The sequence below is a fragment of the Paroedura picta genome, chromosome 7 (genome assembly GCF_049243985.1).
Source record: "Paroedura picta isolate Pp20150507F chromosome 7, Ppicta_v3.0, whole genome shotgun sequence".
Classification (NCBI taxonomy): Eukaryota; Metazoa; Chordata; class Lepidosauria; order Squamata; family Gekkonidae; genus Paroedura; species Paroedura picta.
The window spans coordinates 18,190,354-18,211,207 of NC_135375.1; the positions used below are offsets into that span (position 1 = coordinate 18,190,354).

Genomic DNA, 20,854 nt, shown 5'->3' on the forward strand with positions numbered 1-20,854 from the left:
AGATGCCCATGGACTACAATTCCCATGAGCCCCTGCCAGCATTTGCTGGCAGGGGCTCATGGGAATTGTAGTCCATGGACATCTGGAGGTCCACTACATGGAATTGTAGTCCATGGACATCTGGAGGTCCACAGGACATCTGGAGGTCTGGACTACCCCTGATATAAGGTACCATGACATGGTGTGATCTGCCTTCCCTGCTGGAAGAAAGGCCCCCAAGCATCATGGTCCAGGACATTAAGCAGCCAGACTGCTGATGGGTCAGGCTCGCTTACCAGGCATTGGGCCAACTCTCCATTGGTGGTTGCAATAAGGACTGTGGCCATTTCATCGCCGAAAAGGAGAGTCACGTCCTCATTGGGCTGGTCGCCACCTGCTAGTCAATCCCCTTCTCTCATGCCTTCCATTTTTCTCAAAGCGATGTAGAGGAGACAGAGAAGTTACACAGCTCAGTTCAGATGCAGCACAAAACCATGGCTTACTTTAACTCCAGTTCATTTCTGAAATCAGGTTTCACCACAAAGCCAAACACTGAAATCCTGGTTTGGTCAACTAATGCTGGTGTCACTACCTTTGCACTTTACCCCATCAAGTGCACATTATGTGCTGTCAGGTCTTTTCCAGCTTATGGTAACCCTCTGAATTAAAGACCTCCAAAATGCCTTGTCATTGACAGCCTTGCTCAGGTAGCGTAAACAGCGGGCCGTGGCTTCCTTGATCAAGTCAATCCATCTCATGTTAGGTCTTTCCTTTTTCCCGCGGCCTTCGACTTTTCCTGAGAGCCGGCGTGGTTTCGTGGTTAAGAGCGGCATCCAGGGCCTAGTCTGCACACAATAGATAATGCACTTTCAATGCACTTTAGAAGTAGATTTTCCTGTTCTGCACTGGGAAATCCAGCTGCCAAAGCACATTGAAAGTGCATTATCCTTTGTGTGCAGACTAGGCCCTGGTTTCATTTGAAGGTGATTGTAAGCCACTTGGAGGCTCCTTCGGGCAGTGAAAAAAGGGGGTTAAAAGCCAACTCTTATTCTTCTAAACAGGGAGGGAAGAAATGTGTTTACAGTGAGGATAATAAAATGTCTTTGTGCCAAATGGAAACGTTTTCCGGAACATCAAAGAACAAACCTTTCCAATCCCTTTCTTGAATGAGCCGCTAAGAACAGCAATCATAACATACATAACATAACATCCTGCCTGAGAGAGATTCATGTATTCTTTCTTGACAGATACATTTCAGTTCAAGACCATCTCTTTCCTGTCGCCTATCCCCGCTCCGTTTGCTCTGAATTCAACGCTCTCCTACACGTTTGTGGCCAGATGCGCAAAAGACCTTTTCCCCTTGGATGTGTTTGTAGTGGTTTGTCTGTAAGTAGGAAGGTGGGAGGGGCTCACCGTGGAAACTTCTAGAAGCACCGGTCACCCTGCAGTAATGAGTCTCTTGTTTCTTCCAGTTTTGTTAGCATCTCCGTGCTCGTCTTGGCAAGCGCTGGGACCATTTCTGAAGCATGGAGGAAAGCGAAACGCAACCCCTCAGAACTGTCTTCCACAAATTATGGGAGTATGTCTTCAGAGGAAGAATATGGGGGTAAATCTAAAGAAGAGAAGCCGTGAATGGGTTTCCACATTGTTGGTTGAGCTTAGAATCAAATGGGTAGCAGTGTTGGTCTGAAGTAGCACAATAAAATCAGAGTCCAATAGCACCTTGAAGACCAACAAAGATTTACTCAGGGTGTGAGCTTTTGAGTGCTTGCACTCAAAAGCTCACACCCTGAATAAATCTTTGTTGGTCTTCAAGGTACAATTGGACTCTGATTTGGTTGAGTTTGACCCAGTTTGTGGCAAAGTTGTGCTTTTATTAATAGGAATCCATTTTATTTTTACTGCGAGGCCATCGGTGAACATGGTGTGTTATAGAGGAACATGAAAAGGCAGGTTCGTGCCCTGAGGAGTTTAAAACCTACTTTTAGACAAAAGGGAGGGCAGGAAGAAGGGAAGTTAGCATGCTAGTCCACAGTGGCTACTTCCAGAGGGAGGTTTTGCTCCAGCCTTGCTGCTGCCAGAGAATAATGTTAAATTCATACTGCTACAGCCTGATCATGGGACACAGATTTAAAGTTGTGTGATGAATGTAATCTGCCACTGCCACTGGTATCCAAAAGGCTAGCAGGGGAGAGAGGAGGAGGCTGGCATGTGGATTGGGAACCTGTTGGGCTGCCTTGTGCATGCAGCTCTGAAAGGAAAGATGTCCTGGCCTTGGAAGAAGTGAGTGAGTGAGTGAATGAATGAATGAATGAATGAATGAATGAATTGATAGCCTTTTCTGGTAGATAGAATGAATGAGTGTGAAGGAGAAAGAGGGTGCCACTGTCACCGTCGCATGTCTGAACAGCTGGGGAACCAGGAGGCAATGTGAGTGTCCAGGAGGGTGAGGGACAGTGACCTCCCTTCTCCCCACACCTGTTCTCAGCCCATGGTGTACTTTGACCAGGATGTGACTTCCAGACCTCTCAGGAAAAGATTGCTTGTTGTTATGGATTTCCCATTTATCAATGCTGCTGTTTCCCCTTGCAATACCAGGCTGTACCCAGCCTTTAAAAGAGAACTTTCTGGGGTTGCCAATCTAGGTTGAGAAATTCCTTGAGATTTGGGGGTGGGGACTATTTTGGAAGGTGGGGTTTGGGGAAGGGTAGAACCTCAGCAGGGTGTAAAGCAGCCATTTTCTCCAGAAGTAGAAGAAGAGTTGGTTCGTATATGCCTCTTTTCTCTACCCGAAGGAGGCTCAAAGCGGCTTACAGTCGCCTTCCCTTTCCTCTCCCCACAACAGACACCCTGTGAGGGAGGAGAGGCTGAGAGAGCCCTGATATCACTGCCCGGTCAGAACAGCTTTCTCAGTCCTGTGGTGAGCCCAAGGTCACCCAGCTGGGGGAGCGCAGAATCAAACACAGCATGCCAGATTAGAAGTTGGCGCTCCTAACCACTACACCAAGGAAGTGATCTCTATAATCTGGAGATCAATTGTCATCTGCTGAGATCCCAGGCCCCACCTGGTGGTTGGCAATTTCGGGACAGAATGTGTGTGAACATGGGCTGTAGCAAAGGAATAAAAACTCCTGGTGGATTCGTTTCTTGTCGTTTCACTTTCCCAGGTACCTTGGACTGGGTTCTCCGTTGCTTTTCCTTGCAAAAGAATCTTTCAGCCGTCTGGCTGACAAAGCCTCCCAGGGAAGTCTCCTCCGCTGTAAACGGGATCCGAGCCCTGAGTCTCCTGTGGATTATTTCCGGACACACCAGTCAGATGGCGGCCTGGCAGAATTTAGGTATGGGCCGCGCAGTTACCGATGCAGATATACTTCTGATTTAGAACAGACTCAATGTTCTCTTTATGCCCTCGCTTATCAAGTCAATGGCTGTTTTATTCCACGCTTGACATCCAGGGCTCCGGCTTCGTGGGCTGAGACCCACTGGCATAGACTTCGTGCTCTGCTTTTACAGGGCATAATCAATTGTGAAGAGGCCGTGCAGGACGACGAGAGCCTGGAAAAAGCTATAAAGTAGTTCATCACTTTGGCCACGTCTACAGGTTGTAACCAACAGGGATTTGGTTTATGCCCCACTTTGCACTACCCGATGAGCACCAGCATGTTCCTGTCCACCCGAATTCTGCTCTTCTCCCACCCCCACCCTGTCTAGGGCTGCTCGCCTCCGGTGGGGCCTGGAGATCCCCTACTATTACAATTGAGCTCCAGATGACATAAATAATTTCTCCAGGAGAAAATGGGGGCCATTCCGCACTCGTTCAAAATTGCACAATGGTTGCAAATTGAAATCGCTACTGATTTGCTGTTATGCACAACGTCGTTGACAATCTGCAATACTCCTGAAACCGATCTGCAAAAAGCGCTTCGTTGTAGCGCTTTCAGGGAAATCCCCAAAAGTGGATTCACCCTCCGGAAAGCGCTACACTCTTGCAACCAATCTGCAACACTAGCGGGAAAGTTCTGTGCGTTACCATTGTTGCGGTTTCTGCAAAGTCCCCCCCCCCCGGCTCTTTCCTCTGATCTTCCGGCAAAGCGATCGCCATTTTTTTTCTCGGAGCGAGCGGAGATCAATGCACCGGCCAGCCTCCGTTTACCCAGCGAGGCTTCCCCGGCTGCAGTCCCTCTCCAGAGCTGTCCAGTCACCAAGCACCAAGCAACACACAGCCCCATTTGCTGGTTTATTTTCCCTTTATTTTTCACTCTATTTTCGGCCGAAAATCGTGCCCCTATGGGGGGGGTATTTTTTTTTCACTCGGGGGGTGCGTGGTAATGATGAGACGGCAGCTCAAACACCACCTGCTAGCTAGATGGGTCTCTCCGTTGCAACAAATCAACGCAGATTCGTTGCAACGTGGTTTTTTTTTTTAAACCTTCCTTAAAGGGAAAGGGGCTTTTCGGGAGCATGATAACAGCTGCCCGTTGGCTGCTTGATGGCCAAGGGCGGGACAAAGCTCGGCAATATCGCTTCCTGGCTAGCGATTTTTGCCGAGACCGGAAACCTGTGGGAAACGATAGAAACGCAACTGGATTTCACTACAAAGGCAGGTATGCATAACGATGAATTCCACTATTTAAAATGGCGTTTTTTTGTTCCGCAACCAATTTGCTACATAGATCCTGGTGCGGAATAGCCCTGGCTGTTTTGGAGGGAGGCATTTATGGCATTATATGCTGCTGAGTTACCTTCCTTCCCCAAATCGCACCCTTCCCAGGCTCCACCCCCAAATCTCCAGCTATTTCCGTGCCCAGAGCTGGCAACTTTACTTCCATCATCTGTGAAATGAGATCAGAAACATCCTGGGAAGCCTTGAAGCAGTTCCTGCATGTGCTGGAGTTTGATTCTTCCCAGCAGAATGGGGTTCTAAACCTCTGTTTAATCCTAGTTATGTCAACACAGACCCTGGTTGGTTGGTTGGTTGTGAGGATGCGTTCACTCGCATGAAAAACCAAACCCCTGTATAAAGAGTCCTGGGCCCATTCTGCACACGCTGGATAATGCACTTTCAATGTGCTTTAGGAGCTGGATTTTCCTGTGCAGAACAGGAAAATCTACTTTGAAAGTGTATTGAAAACACATTATCTAGCCTGTGCAAAATGGGCCCTGGGTTGCCTGCTATGGATTAGGAAATACCTGGGGATTTGGGGGGTGGAGCCTGACCCTGCAGTGGGTGGGGTTTAGTGAGGGGAGGTATTTCATGGGTGTATAAGGCCATAGAATCCACCTTCCAAAGCAGCTATTTTCTCCAGGTGAACTGATCTCTGTTGCTTGGAAATAGGAGAGGTGGCCTCTAATCTGGAGAACTGGAATTGATTCCCCACTGCTCCCCCACATGCAGACAACAAGGTGACCTTGAGCCACTCACAGTTTTCTCAGAACTCTTTCAACCCCACCTACTTCATAGAATCATAGAATCATAGAGTTGGAAGGGGCCATACAGGCCATCTAGTCCAACCCCCTGCTCAACGCAGGATCAGCCCAAAGCATCCTAAAGCATCCAAGAAAAGTGTGTATCCAACCTTTGCTTGAAGACTGCCAGTGAGGGGGAGCTCACCCCCTCCTTAGGCAGCCTATTCCACTGCTGAACTACTCTGTGAAAATTTTTTTCCTGATATCTAGCCTATATCATTGTACTTGAAGTTTAAACCCATTACTGCGTGTCCTCTCCTCTGCAGCCAACAGAAACAGCATCCTGCCCTCCTCCAAATGACAACCTTTCAAATACTTAAAGAGGGCTATCATGTCCCCTCTCAACCTCCTTTTCTCCAGGCTGAACATTCCCAAGTCCTTCAACCTATCTTCATAGGGCTTGGTCCCTTGGCCCCAGATCACCTTCGTCGCTCTCCTCTGTACCCTTTCAATTTTATCTACGTCCTTCTTGAAGTGAGGCCTCCAGAACTGCACACAGTACTCCAGGTGTGGTCTGACCAGTGCCGTATACAATCAGAGGCTGCCTGTTGTGGGGAGGGAAGGGGTAGGCAATTGTAAGCTGCTTTGAGACTTCTTTGAGTACTAAAAAGTGGTGTCCAAAACCCCCAGCTCTTCTGCTTTATAAGCCAGAACAGCAGTTCCAACAACCTGGGCCCCAGGGTGCCACAGAACACCTCTGTATTTAGCTTTTACAAACTAACAACAATTGCCTTTCTGGCATAACTACAGTGTAAAGGTGCCCCAGCATCTTCTAGCTCTGAATCATGTCCACACATGTTGCTTTGATGTTGCTGCAGATAATGTGCTGGAATGGGAAGAGAAAGTGCTGAAAAACCCTCTTTACATATATTCTCAAAGTGGGCCCTTTTATTTAGGCGTCGACACGTTTTTCCTGATCAGGTAAGTAAATGGATATTTATTACTGCTTTTATGGGGGACCTATCTGCCAACACACTGAAGGTGGTTTACAATTTGAAACACTAAAGCCAGACACACCGAAAAGATTCAGACAGCAAAGCAATTAAACACCAGAATTCTGTAGGATCACTGGTGATTCCTTGACCCAGCTTTCGGAAGTGATATCACTGTTTTGTGATGCCATTCGCCTATTCCCTCCCACTGCCAGAACAGGTGAGAGCAGTTGTCCGCTACCTAGGAAGTCTACAAGAAGCCTGTGAGGCAGATTAGATTGTGGCTAGTCACAGGCCATCTAGTAACTTCCAAGCAGGAATTAGAACCTGGGTCTTCCGACATTGTAACCAGCACACTATGCACTAGCTGTTTCACAAAACAAACCTTGGGCAAGTGGAATTAATAATAGAATGTTTTTTAACCCCCACCAGTGGCTTGTTGAGTTCCCGATCTCTCTTGAACATGCTGCGCAGATCAGGAAAAGAAATCACCTTTTCCGTCACACTCAAGTATCTCTGCGGCCGACTTCTCCGGTACAGTTTGCAAGAGTTTTCTGTGTTTAGCCCAAAGGGCACCAAGGAAACCAGCTGTCGTAGTATTATGAGCCATGCTAGCAAGCTAGATTATTTGTCTCTCCCCTGTTTAGATATCTGAATCAATGAAGCTAAAGGTGAATTTTTTTTACAGGGGGAACCAATGGTTTTCAAATTTCTTATCATCAGGGGACCCCTCCCCATAATGATATCTGTCAAGGAACTCCAACATATCCGCCGTATAACTAGAGTTGCCAGGTCTCTCCTGCAAGACACAACCTAACTTTTTTAAATTTCAGATATTTGCAGCTCACCTTCAATGTGCAAATATTATATGTAGAGACATACATCCCTATATAAACCCCCAGAGATTGCAAGGGTCCCCCACCCCCAGATCATCAGCTGACCAGTGGAGAGACTTACCAGGAAAAAGAGAAAAACCCAGTCCATGTTCTCAATGCCAGATAGGAAATGATGTCATCACACCAGCGACTTCTGGGCGATGCTCTGGTATTTCAGCAAAAACTCTATGGTAAAACCATAGAGGTTTTGCCCACATATCAGATGCATTGTCCGGAAGTCACTGGCATGATGATGTCAGTTTTTGCGCTGCCTTGACAACATTGCAGCGGTTTCCCTCTTTCTACTGGTAGCTGATGGACAGCTGAGAGGCCCACCTCTACTGGTAAGAAGAAGAGTTGGTTTTTATGCCCTACTTTACACTTCCCGAAGGAGTCTCAAAGCAGCTTACAATCACCTTCCCTTTCCTCTCCGCACAACAGACACTCTGTGAGGTAGGTGCAGCTCAGAGAGCTCTATCAGAACTGTGATAGGCCCAAGATCACCCAGCTGGCTATATGTGGAGGAGCAGGGAATCAAATCCTGCTCTCCAGATTAGAGGCTGCTGCTCTTAACCACTACACCAAGCTGGCCCCTTAAAGTAACCTACCATATAACCCTTGCACATTCGAGCTGAGCTGCAAATATTTGCAATTTTTAAAGTTAGGTTATTAACTTTGTAAGGCAATTTTATTATTTATTTATTTATTTATTTATTTAGATTTATATACCGCCCTCCCCGAAGGCTCAGGGCGGTTTACATTAAAACTAGTCAACGATACATGAAACAGTCTTCGTTAAAAACATACAGTAATTAATAACAGTGGTTGTAACCATATAACAGAATGTAACAGTATAACAATATAATAAAATAATATAACGATGGAACGGTGCAATACCACAACAGGTCCAGAGCGCTCTGGTGGAGTTCTGGGAGGAAGGGGGAGATGGGGGGAGCGGGGGAGCGGGGGCCCTTCATTCGCTGTTGGTTGTGCCTGGTCTCAACCAAATGCCTGGCGGAGGAGCTCCTTTTTGCAGGCCCTGCGGAACTGTTTAAGCTCCGTCAGGGCCCTGATCTCCTCCGGGAGCTCTTTCCATCAGGTGGGGGCCAGGACAGAGAATGTTCTGAATTGAATTGAATTTCAAATGCATTCAAGAACAGAGGTAGAGGAGGAGAGTCTGCCTTGCAAATGAAACCAGTTTCAAGTGTTGCAGTGCCTTGCTTGGTGTTGAAAAAGTATATTCCTTCTATATGACCTAATGACCTTCTTTTGGGGTTTCAGACTTCAGCCACTGCACATGTATTCTGTGTGTCTTCTGGTTGGCTTATATTCCGTCGTTCCCTGGGGAGCATTTTGGGAGCCTTCAAAGCTTCAGGTGGACAACTGTCGAAGAGTGTGGTGGGCCAACCTGTTGCTCATCAACAATTTAATTGCTGGGACAGAATCAGTAAGTCTGTATGGGGACAGGGAGGTGTGTTAATTTTCAGTCGCCTGAAAAACAGAATTAGCACGGCAGAGTGGCTATCAAGGGCCTGCAAGAAGCAACATTAAGAAGACGGCTACCAGACCTTTAGCCAAGGGCTAGAACTTTTAAGATAAAATTCACATGTCTCCACGAATCTCCAGGTTTGGCCTAAAGATTATTCTCAAATTGTTATCTACCCGAAGGCAAACAATGAAATCCAAATGACACAAATGTATTGAAGTCTTTTTTTTTCTTATTTAATGAATGTATTTCAAATTGGCAACTTGTCAGTTTCCATTAATTTCCAAATATCGGCAACCAACGGGGTCCCAGGTATTCTTATTCCCACTTGGAATATGAGCCACTAGCACATATGAGCCTTTAGGGAGGGCGGTATGTAAATATGAATGAACGAACAAACCAACAAACAAACATATCACTTAGCCAAGAGCTCTGCTTTTGACAGGGCCACTTCTCCTCACAAGCTCTTGCCTAAGTGATACATACTATTGGCTCATATTCCAAGTGAAATGCGATAACTATGAAGCTTTATTCAGATATTCACTGGCAATCACTGATGAAGATGCAGAAAGCAGGATAAGAATACCTGGGAAAAGGAAGGGGATTGGAAGCCGCTTTGAGACTCCTTCGGGTAGAGAAAAGCGGCATATAACAACCAACTCTTCGTCTTCAGTAATATCAGGGCTCTCTCAGCCTCCCCTCCCTCACAGGGTGTCTGTTGTGGGTATGTAAGGTGCTTTGAGACTACTTCGTGTAGAGAAAAGTGGCATATAAGAACCAACTCTTTGTTGCCTTTATTTTCCCCTTGTGAGCTGCCTTATACAGACCTTGGGGGAGGCAGTGTATGCATCCTCTAATACAAATTTAACACACATCTCTTTTTCTCCCCACCCCTCGCCCTGTTTTCAGTGCAACGAATGGACGTGGTACCTGGCCAATGACTTCCAGTTCTATTCAACAACCCCCCTGCTGGTTTTTTTCTACACCAGGCAAGTATTTGATGGGACATGAAACAGTCCCGTTATGCTGTGTCCCTTCCAGGGCTGATGCCTCACTTTCTAGGTCAAGAGATGGGAAAGATAGTCCCATTTGTTGCTTCCTGCTTCTGTCTTCTTGGCAGAAGTACGCCTGCGCTGGTGGCCTTGGGGACTTTCCTTTTCCTGGCAACGTTTGTGGTCACGGCGCTGGTGTCGTCATTTTACAGACTTCCCATTGCAAACCCACGGGACATGAGGTAAGGATCTCTACATTCACTCCTGTAAGTAGATTGCTTGCACACTGCTCCTGGATTGGCCGACCTCCAGGTGTTGGTGGGAGGTATCTCGCTATTATTCTTATTCTTATTCTTATTCTTATTCTTCTTCTTCTTCTTATTATTATTATTATTATTATTATTATTATTATTATCATCATCATTATTATTATCATTATCATTATTAAAAATTTATCCGCCACTCCCAAGGAGGCTCGTGGCGGGTTACAGGTGTCCAGTTAAAACTCCTATTAAAACCCCATTAAAACAGACAAGAAATACTGATACTATAACCAACAACTCAAGAACATGGCGGAGAACCCTCCCCACCATTCCCAACTACTACTACTACCTTCAGAGGGAGGAGGCAGGAGAGTCAAGATACCCAAAGTTGTAGCTAGACACCAGGGGGGCCCATCGATCTTCCCCCCCACTGCCCTAGCCTCAACCATAGACCTGGCAGAAGAGTTCCATTTTGCAGGCCCTGCGGAACTCTGGAAGAGCCTGCAGAGCCCGCAGCTCACCTGGGAGCTGGTTCCACCAGGTTGGAGCCAGGACTGAAAAGGCCCTGGCCCTGGTTGAGGCCAGACGGGCTTCTTTGGGGCCGGGAACAACCAGACACCACATGACCAGACACCACACACCACCATGCACATAATTAGGTATTGCCTGTGTATTTTCAGTCCTCCTAAACCTTAGGGACTAGGAACTTGGGGTTTGATACAATCAAAATTAAGCAGTTTTCAGGTCTATTGGTTTCAGAAGGACAAGTTTAATGTTGGAGTAAGGAAGCTCTTACGGAGGGCATCAGAAGTGCTATGTAGCTAACATATTTAGATTAGGAATTTCCTGATGTTTTTCAGGTAATCTCTGTGTCCTGATTGGCTTATTGGAGACTTCCTGCTCCATTGAGCTCACTTCCTCTCTGTTTGCCTCCACAACACATTGAACAAGCGGACAGAACAGTTAGTTAGGACTCTCTCTTCCCTCTTTATCTACCAAATTGTTTTCTCTTCACAATAAAAGCTTTTATAAAGCCAGTTTTGCATATTCAAATTCCATCAACATTTAAGCATGTGCATCAGGACAATAACTCAGTGCATGCTCAGAGGTATGCTTGAGGTGCCAGAATTTCAAACCCACCAGACCTACAAGATAGCAGTTTTGAATGGAGAGTTTCATACCATGGCTGAGTCATAACTCTAGTTTTCTTTCTGCTGCTTTTAAAACAGCAAAAATCTACAGCTTTCACCATGCAAATTAGCAGGGGGTGTCATTATACTTTATTTCAGAGCAGAGATGTTGAATGATGCCATTTGGGGATTTTGGGGGGGGGGACTTTCAAGCCACCACCAGCTTATGGCAACCCCAGAGGTGATTTGCCATTGCCTTCCACCCATGTTTTGTTCTTGATATTCCTTGATGGTCTCCCATCCAAATACAAGCCAGTGCCAACCTGGCTTAGCTTCTGAGATCAAAGGAGATCAGGTGAGCATGGGCTACCTAGATCTGTGCTCTTGCAATATACTCCAACAGTAACATTCAGGCTTGGGGAACATTTGTTATACATCAGTGGAGTCAATCCCTTGGAGTGATTTGCCATTGGGGTCATATACTGCAGGGGTAGTCAACCTGTGGTCCCCCAGAGGTTCATGGACTACAATTCCCATGAGGCTCGTGGGAATTGTAGTCCATGAACCTCTGGAGGACCACATGTTGACTACCCCTGATATACTGGGAGTGATTATTTATTAACATCCATTCGAAACCCCAGTCCAATTATTACCCTTCTGCTTGTAGGAAAGCATCCACCGTGATGTATTTCATGGAGTATTATTCGAAACCTTATTGCCGATATGGTCCGTTTCTAGTTGGCATCCTCTTAGGACTCTTCACCTCCCAGCAGCAAACCCCGATCTTAAGAACCAAGGTAAGTGAAGGGAAGCAACAAATTTCACTCTGCCTTTCTCTTACCTGATCTCTGTGCTTTCCTTGCCAACTTCTCTCTAATTGATAAAACTGACCCTCTGCCAGGAGTCTCCCTCGTGCCCTCTCAAGGTTCCTTCGCTCTCTCTGGGTTTGTGACGGGAACACTTCAAGGCAAAACGCAGCCTGGATGTGTCATTCTGCACATCATTTCAAGAAGGCAAGAATGTTTGAAATCAAAGCTGGCTTTTCATCTCCCCACTTTAAAAACAAGACCTTGAGCATCCTTCATCACTGGATGGTCCCACCAGAATTCTTCCAGGGGAGAAGTTTGATTCATACCTTCCTTGTTTCATTAATTTCATTAGTCATGTTGCTTCAGGCCGGATAGTTTACGCTTACCATTTAGGGCTACTACCTAGGGATTAGAGGTAAAGGTAAAGGTATCCCCAGTGCAAGCACCAGGTCATGTCTGACCCTTGGGGTGATGCCCTCTAGTGTTTTCATGGCAGACTCAATACGGGGTGGTTTGCCAGTGCCTTCCCCAGTCATTACCGTTTACCCCCCAGCAAGCTGGGTACTCATTTTACCGACCTCGGAAAGATGGAAGGCTGAGTCGACCTTGAGCCAGCTGCTGGAATCGAACTCCCAGCCTCATGGGCAGAGCTTTCAGACTGCATGTCTGCTGCCTTGCCACTCTGCGCCACAAGAGGCTCTACCTAGGGATTAGGGTGCAAGAAGACTCACTTTAGGGAAGGGCTGTAGCTCAATGGTAGAGCATCTGCTCAGCATGCACAAGGCCCCAGGTTCAATCCCTAGGTCTCCAGTTACTGGCTGCTTGGTGTACTTTGTATTTTACCAATGTATGTGTGTCAAGATTAGGGGGCTTTTTGCACGCCTTCAAAATAGCACAATGGTTGCCAATTGAAAACGCTACTGATTTGCTGTTTTGCACAACGTCGTCAACAATCTGCCACACACCTGAAACCAATCTGCAAAAAGCGCTTCCTTGTAGCGCTTTCAGGGAAATCCCCAAAAGTGGATTCACCCTCCGGAAAGCGATACACTCCTGCAACCAATCTGCAACACTAGCGAAAAAGACCTGTGCGTTAACATTGTTGCGGTTTCTACAAAGTCCCTCCCCCTGGCTCTCTTCTCTGATCTTCCGGCGAAGCGATCGCCATTTTTTTTCTCCGAGCGAGCGGGGATAAACGCACCAGCGAGCCTCTTTCAGTTTAGAGGCTTCCCCGGCTTCAGTCCCTCCCCTTCAGTCACTAAGCACACAGAACAGAGAAGCACGTTTGCTGATGTATTTTCCCTTTATTTTTTACACATTCATTCAGCCGAAAATCGGGCCCGTGAGAGGGGGGGGGATTTTTTTTTTTTCACTCGGAGGGAGCGTGGCAACGATCAAACAATCAAACGACAGCTCAAACACACTAGGCAGCTGGATGGGTCTCTCCGTTGCAACGAATCTACACAGATTCGTTGCAATGGGTCTGTTTTTTTTAAAAAAAAAAACCTTTCTTAAAGGGAAAGGGGCTGTTTGGGAGCATGCTAACGGCTGCCCATTGGCTGCTTGACGGCCAGGGGCGGGACGAGCTTGGCAATAGTGCTTCCTTTCTAGCGATTTCTGCCGAGACCGGAAGCCTGTGGGAAACGCTACAAAACGCAACTGGATTCCACTACAAAGGCAGGTATGCATAACGACGAATTCCACTATTTTAAATGGCGATTTTTCATTCAGTGACCAATTTGCTACAAAGATCCTGGTGCGTAAAGCCCCTAGATATCCGAGGAAGACCCAAAGCATATCAGGCCTAAGGCCTAAGATTGTACAGTGCATATGATAATTTTTCAATAAGAGCCTAATGGGTTACCCTAAGAGCAGCATATGAAGGTCTCTGATTCAGACTCACCCCATCACTCTGTTTAATGCAGTCTTGGACAGCCTTTCCCAACATCTGCTACTGGAGACCCTTTAACTGGAGATGCTAGGGATTGAGCTCAGGGCCGCCGATATGCCAGTTTGGGGTAGTGGTTAGGAGTATGGACTTCTAATCTAGCAAGCCAGGTTCGATTCCCCTCTCCTCCACATGCAGCCAGCTGGGTGACCTTGGGCTCGCCACAACACTGATAAAGCTGTTCTTCTGACCGAGCAGTGATAGCAGGGCTCTCTCAGCCTCACCCACCCCACAGGGTGTCTGTTGTGAGGAGAGGAAAGGGAAGGCGACTGAAAGCAGCTTTGAGACTCCTTCGGATACAGAACAGTGGCAGATAAGAACCAGCTCTTCTTCTTCTTCTTCTTCTTCTTCTTCTTCTTCTTCTTCTTCTTCTTCTTCTTCTTCTTCTTCTTCTTCTTCTTCTTCTTCTTCTTCTTCTTCTTCTTGGCAGCTGTTCTGCCACTCATGGCCCCTCTGCAGGCTGCCATAATAGATGCTCTTTTGCCTCTGCAGACTCAGGCTTCTCTCGGATGGGTTTGCTCAATGTTCTCCATGTTCATGGTGGTCGCTCTGGCTTACACCTTAGAGGCCTCCCTCGATGCCTACTCACCGTCCACGGCCCTTTACCAGGCTGTGCATCGGACAGTTTGGGCAGCTGCTGTGGGGTGGATCGTTTTTGCTTGTGAAGAAGGCTTCGGAGGTATGAGACAGTGGGAGCATGGGGTAACTTTCTGTTTGGGGAAATCCTCTCTGAGATCCAGTCTGGACCGTAAAGATAGAAATGTGAAAAGAGCACACCCACCCCTTGATTTCTGATTAGGAAATCATAGAATCATAGAATCATAGAATCATAGAATCATAGAGTTGGAAGGGGCCATACAGGCCATCTAGTCCAACCCCCTGCTCAACGCAGGATTAGCCCTAAGCATCCTAAAGCATCCAAGAAAAGTGTGTATCCAACCTTTGCTTGAAGATTTCCAGTGAGGGGGCGCTCACCACCTCCTTAGGCAGCCTATTCCACTGCTGAACTACTCTGACTGTGAAAAACTTTTTCCTGATATCTAGCCTATATCGTTGTACTTGAAGTTTAAACCCATTACTGCGTGTCCTTTCCTCTGCAGCCAGCAGAAACAGCATCCTGCCCTCCTCCAAGTGACAACCTTTCAAATACTTAAAGAGGGCTATCATGTCCCCTCTCAACCTCCTTTTCTCCAGGCTGAACATTCCCAAGTCCCTCAACCTATCTTCATAGGGCTTGGCCCCTTGGCCCCAGATCATCTTCGTCGCTCTCCTCTGTACCCTTTCAATTTTATCTACGTCCTTCTTGAAGTGAGGCCTCCAGAACTGCACACAGTACTCCAGGTGTGGTCTGACCAGTGCCGTATACAATGGGACTATGACATCTTGTGATTTTGATGTGATGCCTCTGTTGATACAGCCCAAAATGGCATTTGCCTTTTTTACCGCTGCATCACACTGCCTGCTCATGTTTAGTTTACAATCCACAAGTACCCCAAGGTCTCGTTCACACACAGTGCTACCTAGAAGCGTATCCCCCATCCAGTAGGCATGCTTTTCATTTTTCTGACCCAGATGCAGAACTTTACACTTATCTTTATTAAATTGCATCTTGTTCTCATTTGCCCATTTTTCCATTGTGTTCAGATCTCGTTGAACTCTGTCTCTATCTTCCGGAGTATTTGCCAGTCCTCCCAATTTGGTGTCATCTGCAAACTTGATGAGTAGTCCCTCCACCCCCTCATCTAGATCATTAATAAATATGTTAAAAAGTACCGGGCCGAGCACCGAACCCTGAGGTACCCCGCTACTCACCTCTCTCCAGTCTGATGAAACACCATTGACAACAACTCTTTGAGTGCGGTTCTCTAACCAATTCCCTATCCACCTAACGATCTGAAAATCCAGATTGCAGTCCTTCAACTTATCCATCAGAACATCATGGGGAACCTTGTCAAAAGCTTTACTAAAATCCAAGTAAATGACATCAACCAAATTTCCCCGATCCAGCAAACCTGTTACTTGGTCAAAAAAGGAAACTAGGTTGGTCTGGCAGGACCTGTTGGAGACAAATCCATGCTGACTTCCTTGGATCACCAAATTGTCCTCCAGATGTTTGCAGATCGCTCCCTTTAATATCTGCTCCATTATCTTCCCCACAACAGAGGTCAGACTCACTGGTCTGTAGTTTCCCGGGTCATCCTTCCTCCCTTTTTTGAAGATCGGAATAACGTTTGCTCTTTTCCAGTCCTCCGGGACATCTCCAGTCTTTAAAGAGGTTCCGAAGATGATGGACAAGGGCTGTGCAAGTTCTCTGGAAAGTTCTTTGAGTACTCTCGGGTGCATTTCATCTGGACCAGGGGATTTGAACTCATCCAGTGCAGCTAAATGCCTCTCGACAACCTCTCTATCCATGTTAACCTGCCACCCAGACACTGTCCTTTGGCTACAGCCATCTCTAGACGTGCCTAAACACTTTGACCTGTGGGAAAAAACAGATGTAAAATAGGCACTAAGCCTTTCTGCTTTCTCTGCATCTTTCGTTAGAGTTTGTCCATCCGCACCCAACAGCGGGCCTATTGCCTCCTTTACTTTACGTTTGCTCCTCACGTAACTGAAAAATCTTTTCTTATTACAGTGGGCTTCCCTGGCCAATCTTAGCTCACTCTCAGCTTTGGCCTTTCTGATGATTGAAATCCATTTAACTCATGGACAAAAAGCCCCAAGGCTCATTATAGGGAGCAAAGTTTTGCATGATTCAAGTCTGTTGGAAGGTTATAAAATATTTTTTACTTTTTAACCTCGTGTTGTTTTAATTATTGCTACCAAAAAATCCTTGAAAAGGATACATTTTACCTTTTATACCCTTAAAAAGGTTAAAAATCTTAAAGTCTTATTAAGTCTTAACTTCTGTATTCTGGTCTGGTCTGTGACTGTATAAATAAATTTAAAATTTTGGTGGGTGAAATGGACTGTGATTGACAGTGTGGACTGTGAGCTTGCCCAGTTCTAACACTTCATCTATGATTTTATGTGCCTATGTGTGTCCATCCCATCACCCAGCTTTTGTTTTGTTTTTGTTTTTTTAACTCAGCTTTTGATGTAGACAGATCAAATGTCCATAGTCTGCTTTTTACCACTTGTGTCTCCGTGTTGCTTTGGGTTTTTTCTTTTCCACACGTGTTTGGCTCCTTTTAGTGTTGGTCTTGATATTACTTCACTGTATCTCCGGTTTATTTCCTTCCACTTTTAATGTGCAGGGAAATACTCCGGAGAGACAATACCAAAGCAACCTCTAGGGGGAGCAATACATATGAAAAAGGGGGGGGGGAGAGAAGAAGACAAGGAAGAAGAAGAGATGGGAGTTTTTTATACCCTGCTTTTTACTTCCCAAGGAGTCCAGAGGCTGCTTACATAGACCTTTTCCTTCCTCTCCCCACAACAGACAAGGCAAGCAGGGCCTTACTGTTCTGTGAGAACTGCCATAAGAGAACTATGCTAGACCAAGGTCACCCAGCTGGCTGCATGTGGAGGAGTGGGGAATCAAACCCAGTTCTCCAGATCAGAGGCCAATGCTCTTAATCACTGCACCAAGCTGGCTCTCAAAGCAATACGGCTGCACAAGGAACAAAAAGAAGAGTACGGAAAAGCCTAGAGAGACAGACATGACCTTGCCTTTTAGGGTAAATGCTTTCTGTTTCCCTTAAAAGGTTTCATCAACTGGTTGCTGTCATGGGGCATTTGGACCGTGGTAGCAAAAATCAGCTACGCCTGCTATTTGGTGCATCCCATGTTGATTTTGCTGTACAACGGACTTCAGGAAACTCTCATGCACTACTCGGACCTCAACATGGTAACTCTTGCTTTCTGGGAAAGAGAAGTTTCTCCCCCACCCACTCCCACCCCAAAGAAACTATGGCAATTCACAATCTAGCACTTGTAATCTAAATTGGTACAATCATGAAAGGGCTGTATGCTGTTTGGTATACATTTGGGTATGAAATTTGGGTCACTGTGGGTGGGTAGGTAGTTGTGAGTTCCTGCACTGTGCAGGGGGCTGGACTAGATGACCTTGGGGGTCCCTTCCAACTCTATGGTTCTATATCTGCCACTGTCAAGTGCAATGAATTAAAAAAGAATACATCTCTTTGTTCTCCACTCTCACCAACACAGTAAACCATGGCAATGTGATTGTGGCTACTAAACAGTATCTTACCATGAATAGTTTTACAGCCATCTGTTGTTTCGGTAGGCACGCCTAGACTTCCTGTACCTTAGTGTCCCAAAGTGAAAACACACAAACGTATTAAACTACTTCCAACTAAAATATCGTTAAAAAGAAGAAAAGAGGGCTTAAAAGAGGACATTGTACATTAAGTTTAGTTAGTATCTTGTTTACTCTTAACTAATTTGGCAGTTATCTTTTGGCAGCCAGGCAAAACGTGATACACATCATAGGTAATCAAAGACCTCCAGAGCAGATGAAAGCTTAACCCTTTTATCAACAGCTGTTAGACTTTTACTATCTGAAAGCCACTTGTCCGGAAATTTAGCCCGAGGTTCTGCATATATTGGACAAAAGAGGATATAATGGATTACAGATTCTCCTCAAACACAATACCACAAATATGCAGGTGTGTTTGTATATAATGACCGGTTAAATATACTGTTGGCATGGTCTGAATGAAAGCACCTTGATCTAAATCCCATTCTGAGGTTAGGCAGAGTCAGGTTTCTCAAATAAAAGTCAATAATGTGGTCTTTTTAAAGTGATACCATAGAGAAACTTTTGTCTGTGAGATGGATTGTTTGTTTGTTTGTTTGTTATTTGATTTTCATACCACTCTTCCATATGGCTCAGGGCGGTTTGCATATAATATCACAGGGGGATACATGAAACGAACTAACATATAACATAGTCAAATACAACAACAATAATCTAACACAGGGGTAGTCAACCTGTGGTCCTCCAGATGTTCATGGACTACAATTCCCATGAGCCCCTGCCAGCAAATCTAACAGAGGTTCTAAATCAGGGGTAGTCAACCTGTGGTCCTCCAGTTGTCCATGGACTACAATTCCCATGAGCCCCTGCCAGCATTTGCTGGCAGGGGCTCATGGGAATTGTAGTCCATGGACATCTGGAGGACCACAGGTTGACTACCCCTGTTCTAAATAACAGAATTTCAGTGATCTTAACAACAACTATATAACAGGAACAGTAACTTAGCTAAGTCCCCTAGAGAGGTCAGACTTGTTCCAGCCATGGAGGGGATTTCTGAGGAGGGACCTGTGGTCGGTCTTAGGCAAACGCCTGGTGCAGGAGCTCCCTTTTGCAAGCCCTGCAAAATTGTGGGAGTTCAGGGATCCCTGATCTTTTCAAGGAGCTCATTCTACCAGATGGGGGTCAGGCTAAGTTAATGTATCTTTAGCAGCACTACAGTGGAATAACCACTCTCTTACTTCTAACCCAAGGACAGGGGGATATTAAACTTCTTTATTCTAAATAAGATTGTTATCTTCTCTGACCAGAAGTGGCTCTCCAGGGTCTCAATCAGAGGTCTTTCACATCATCTACCACCTGTACTTTTTAACTGGAGATGTCAAGGATTGAACTTGGGACCTTCTGCATGCCAAGCAGATGTTCTGCTGCTGAAGCCACAGCCTCCTTCCTCCTGGATAGCGCCTCTAACTCCAATTGTGCTTTATTTTCCTAGTTCTACTTGTTCCTTGGACACTGCCTGATGACATTCGTTGTTGGATCGGCATTGACGGTGCTGATTGAGATGCCTCTTCAAGAGTTAAAGCGGTCATGTGTCAATAGACAAGCTGTTCTGTTATAAAGGAGGATGCAGAAGTTGGGCCTTCTTGTTGAAGCCAATGCCCTGTTTTTATTCGTGATCTGTGTTTTCAGAAGGACACCTGCAGGGTCTTGAGAAGCAGCCAATGATGACGGCTTGGGCCTACGTAGGCCTCACCTGCTTCTGTATCTGAAGGTCTTCTGGATGTGCTTGCCCATCCATCAGATCATCACAGGTTAGGACCATCCTCCCCAGATATGTTCATCTGCCGTCTACATTTCTATGGTTCAGGTGGTAGGCCAAAACTGTTTTATTTTCTCATGCCTTTGATCTGAATTCATCCCAAAAGCTTAATTCTATTTTCACTCTGTGTTTACTGCTCTGTGTTCAGTGCCTCTGGCTAAGTAGTACGCTGAGATTTCTGTTTGCTTGTTCTGTTTATAAGCCACTTTCAACATGGATGTGGAAAAAGTGGGGGTATGGGCATATAAACTGTAGAAGGAAAGCAAAAAGAAAGAGGTATGGCTGGTTGGGGGCTGCTATCCGCCATGCCCTTCAGTCTGTTGTCCCTGTGAACAATCTCTCCTTTTGAAGTTCTCTCACTCTACGCTAAATCACCTCCGTCACTTGATGTTCCATGTCTGCCCTTTCATTGCTGTAGAATAAAGAAACCACAGCGGCTTATATGTCTCTTCCTTCCCAGCATTCCTGCTTATTATAGAATCATAGAATCATAGAGTTGGAAGGGGCCACACAGGCCATCTAGTCCAACCCCCTGCTCAACGCAGGATCAGCCCTAAGCATCCTAAAGCATCCAAGAAAAGTGTGTATCCAACCTTTGCTTGAAGACTGCCAGTGAGGGGGAGCTCACCACCTCCTTAGGCAGCCTATTCCACTGCTGAACTACTCTGACTGTGAACATTTTTTTCCCTGATATCTAGCCTATATCGTTTTACTTGAAGTTTAAACCCATTACTGCGTGTCCTCTCCTCTGCAGCCAGCAGAAACAGCATCCTGCCCTCCTCCAAGTGACAACCTTTCAAATACTTAAAGAGGGCTATCATGTCCCCTCTCAACCTCCTTTTCTCCAGGCTGAACATTCCCAAGTCCCTCAACCTATCTTCATAGGGCTTGGTCCCTTGGCCCCAGATCATCTTCGTCGCTCTCCTCTGTACC

The 20,854-nt window shown here is 46.0% G+C and overlaps 1 protein-coding gene across 1 annotated transcript; it reads left to right on the forward strand.

Annotated features, from left to right (window-relative positions):
- Positions 1–1,333: 1,333 nt before the first annotated feature.
- LOC143841727 (O-acyltransferase like protein-like) lies at positions 1,334–20,244 on the forward strand. The gene is made up of 10 exons (XM_077346400.1): positions 1,334–1,585; positions 3,147–3,317; positions 6,264–6,366; positions 6,810–6,911; positions 8,534–8,699; positions 9,648–9,972; positions 11,791–11,920; positions 14,373–14,559; positions 17,588–17,730; positions 19,595–20,244. The coding sequence occupies exons 6-10, from the start codon at positions 9,746–9,748 to the stop codon at positions 19,718–19,720; spliced, it is 813 nt and encodes a 270-aa protein (XP_077202515.1). The 5' UTR covers positions 1,334–1,585; positions 3,147–3,317; positions 6,264–6,366; positions 6,810–6,911; positions 8,534–8,699; positions 9,648–9,745; the 3' UTR covers positions 19,721–20,244.
- Positions 20,245–20,854: the final 610 nt, after the last annotated feature.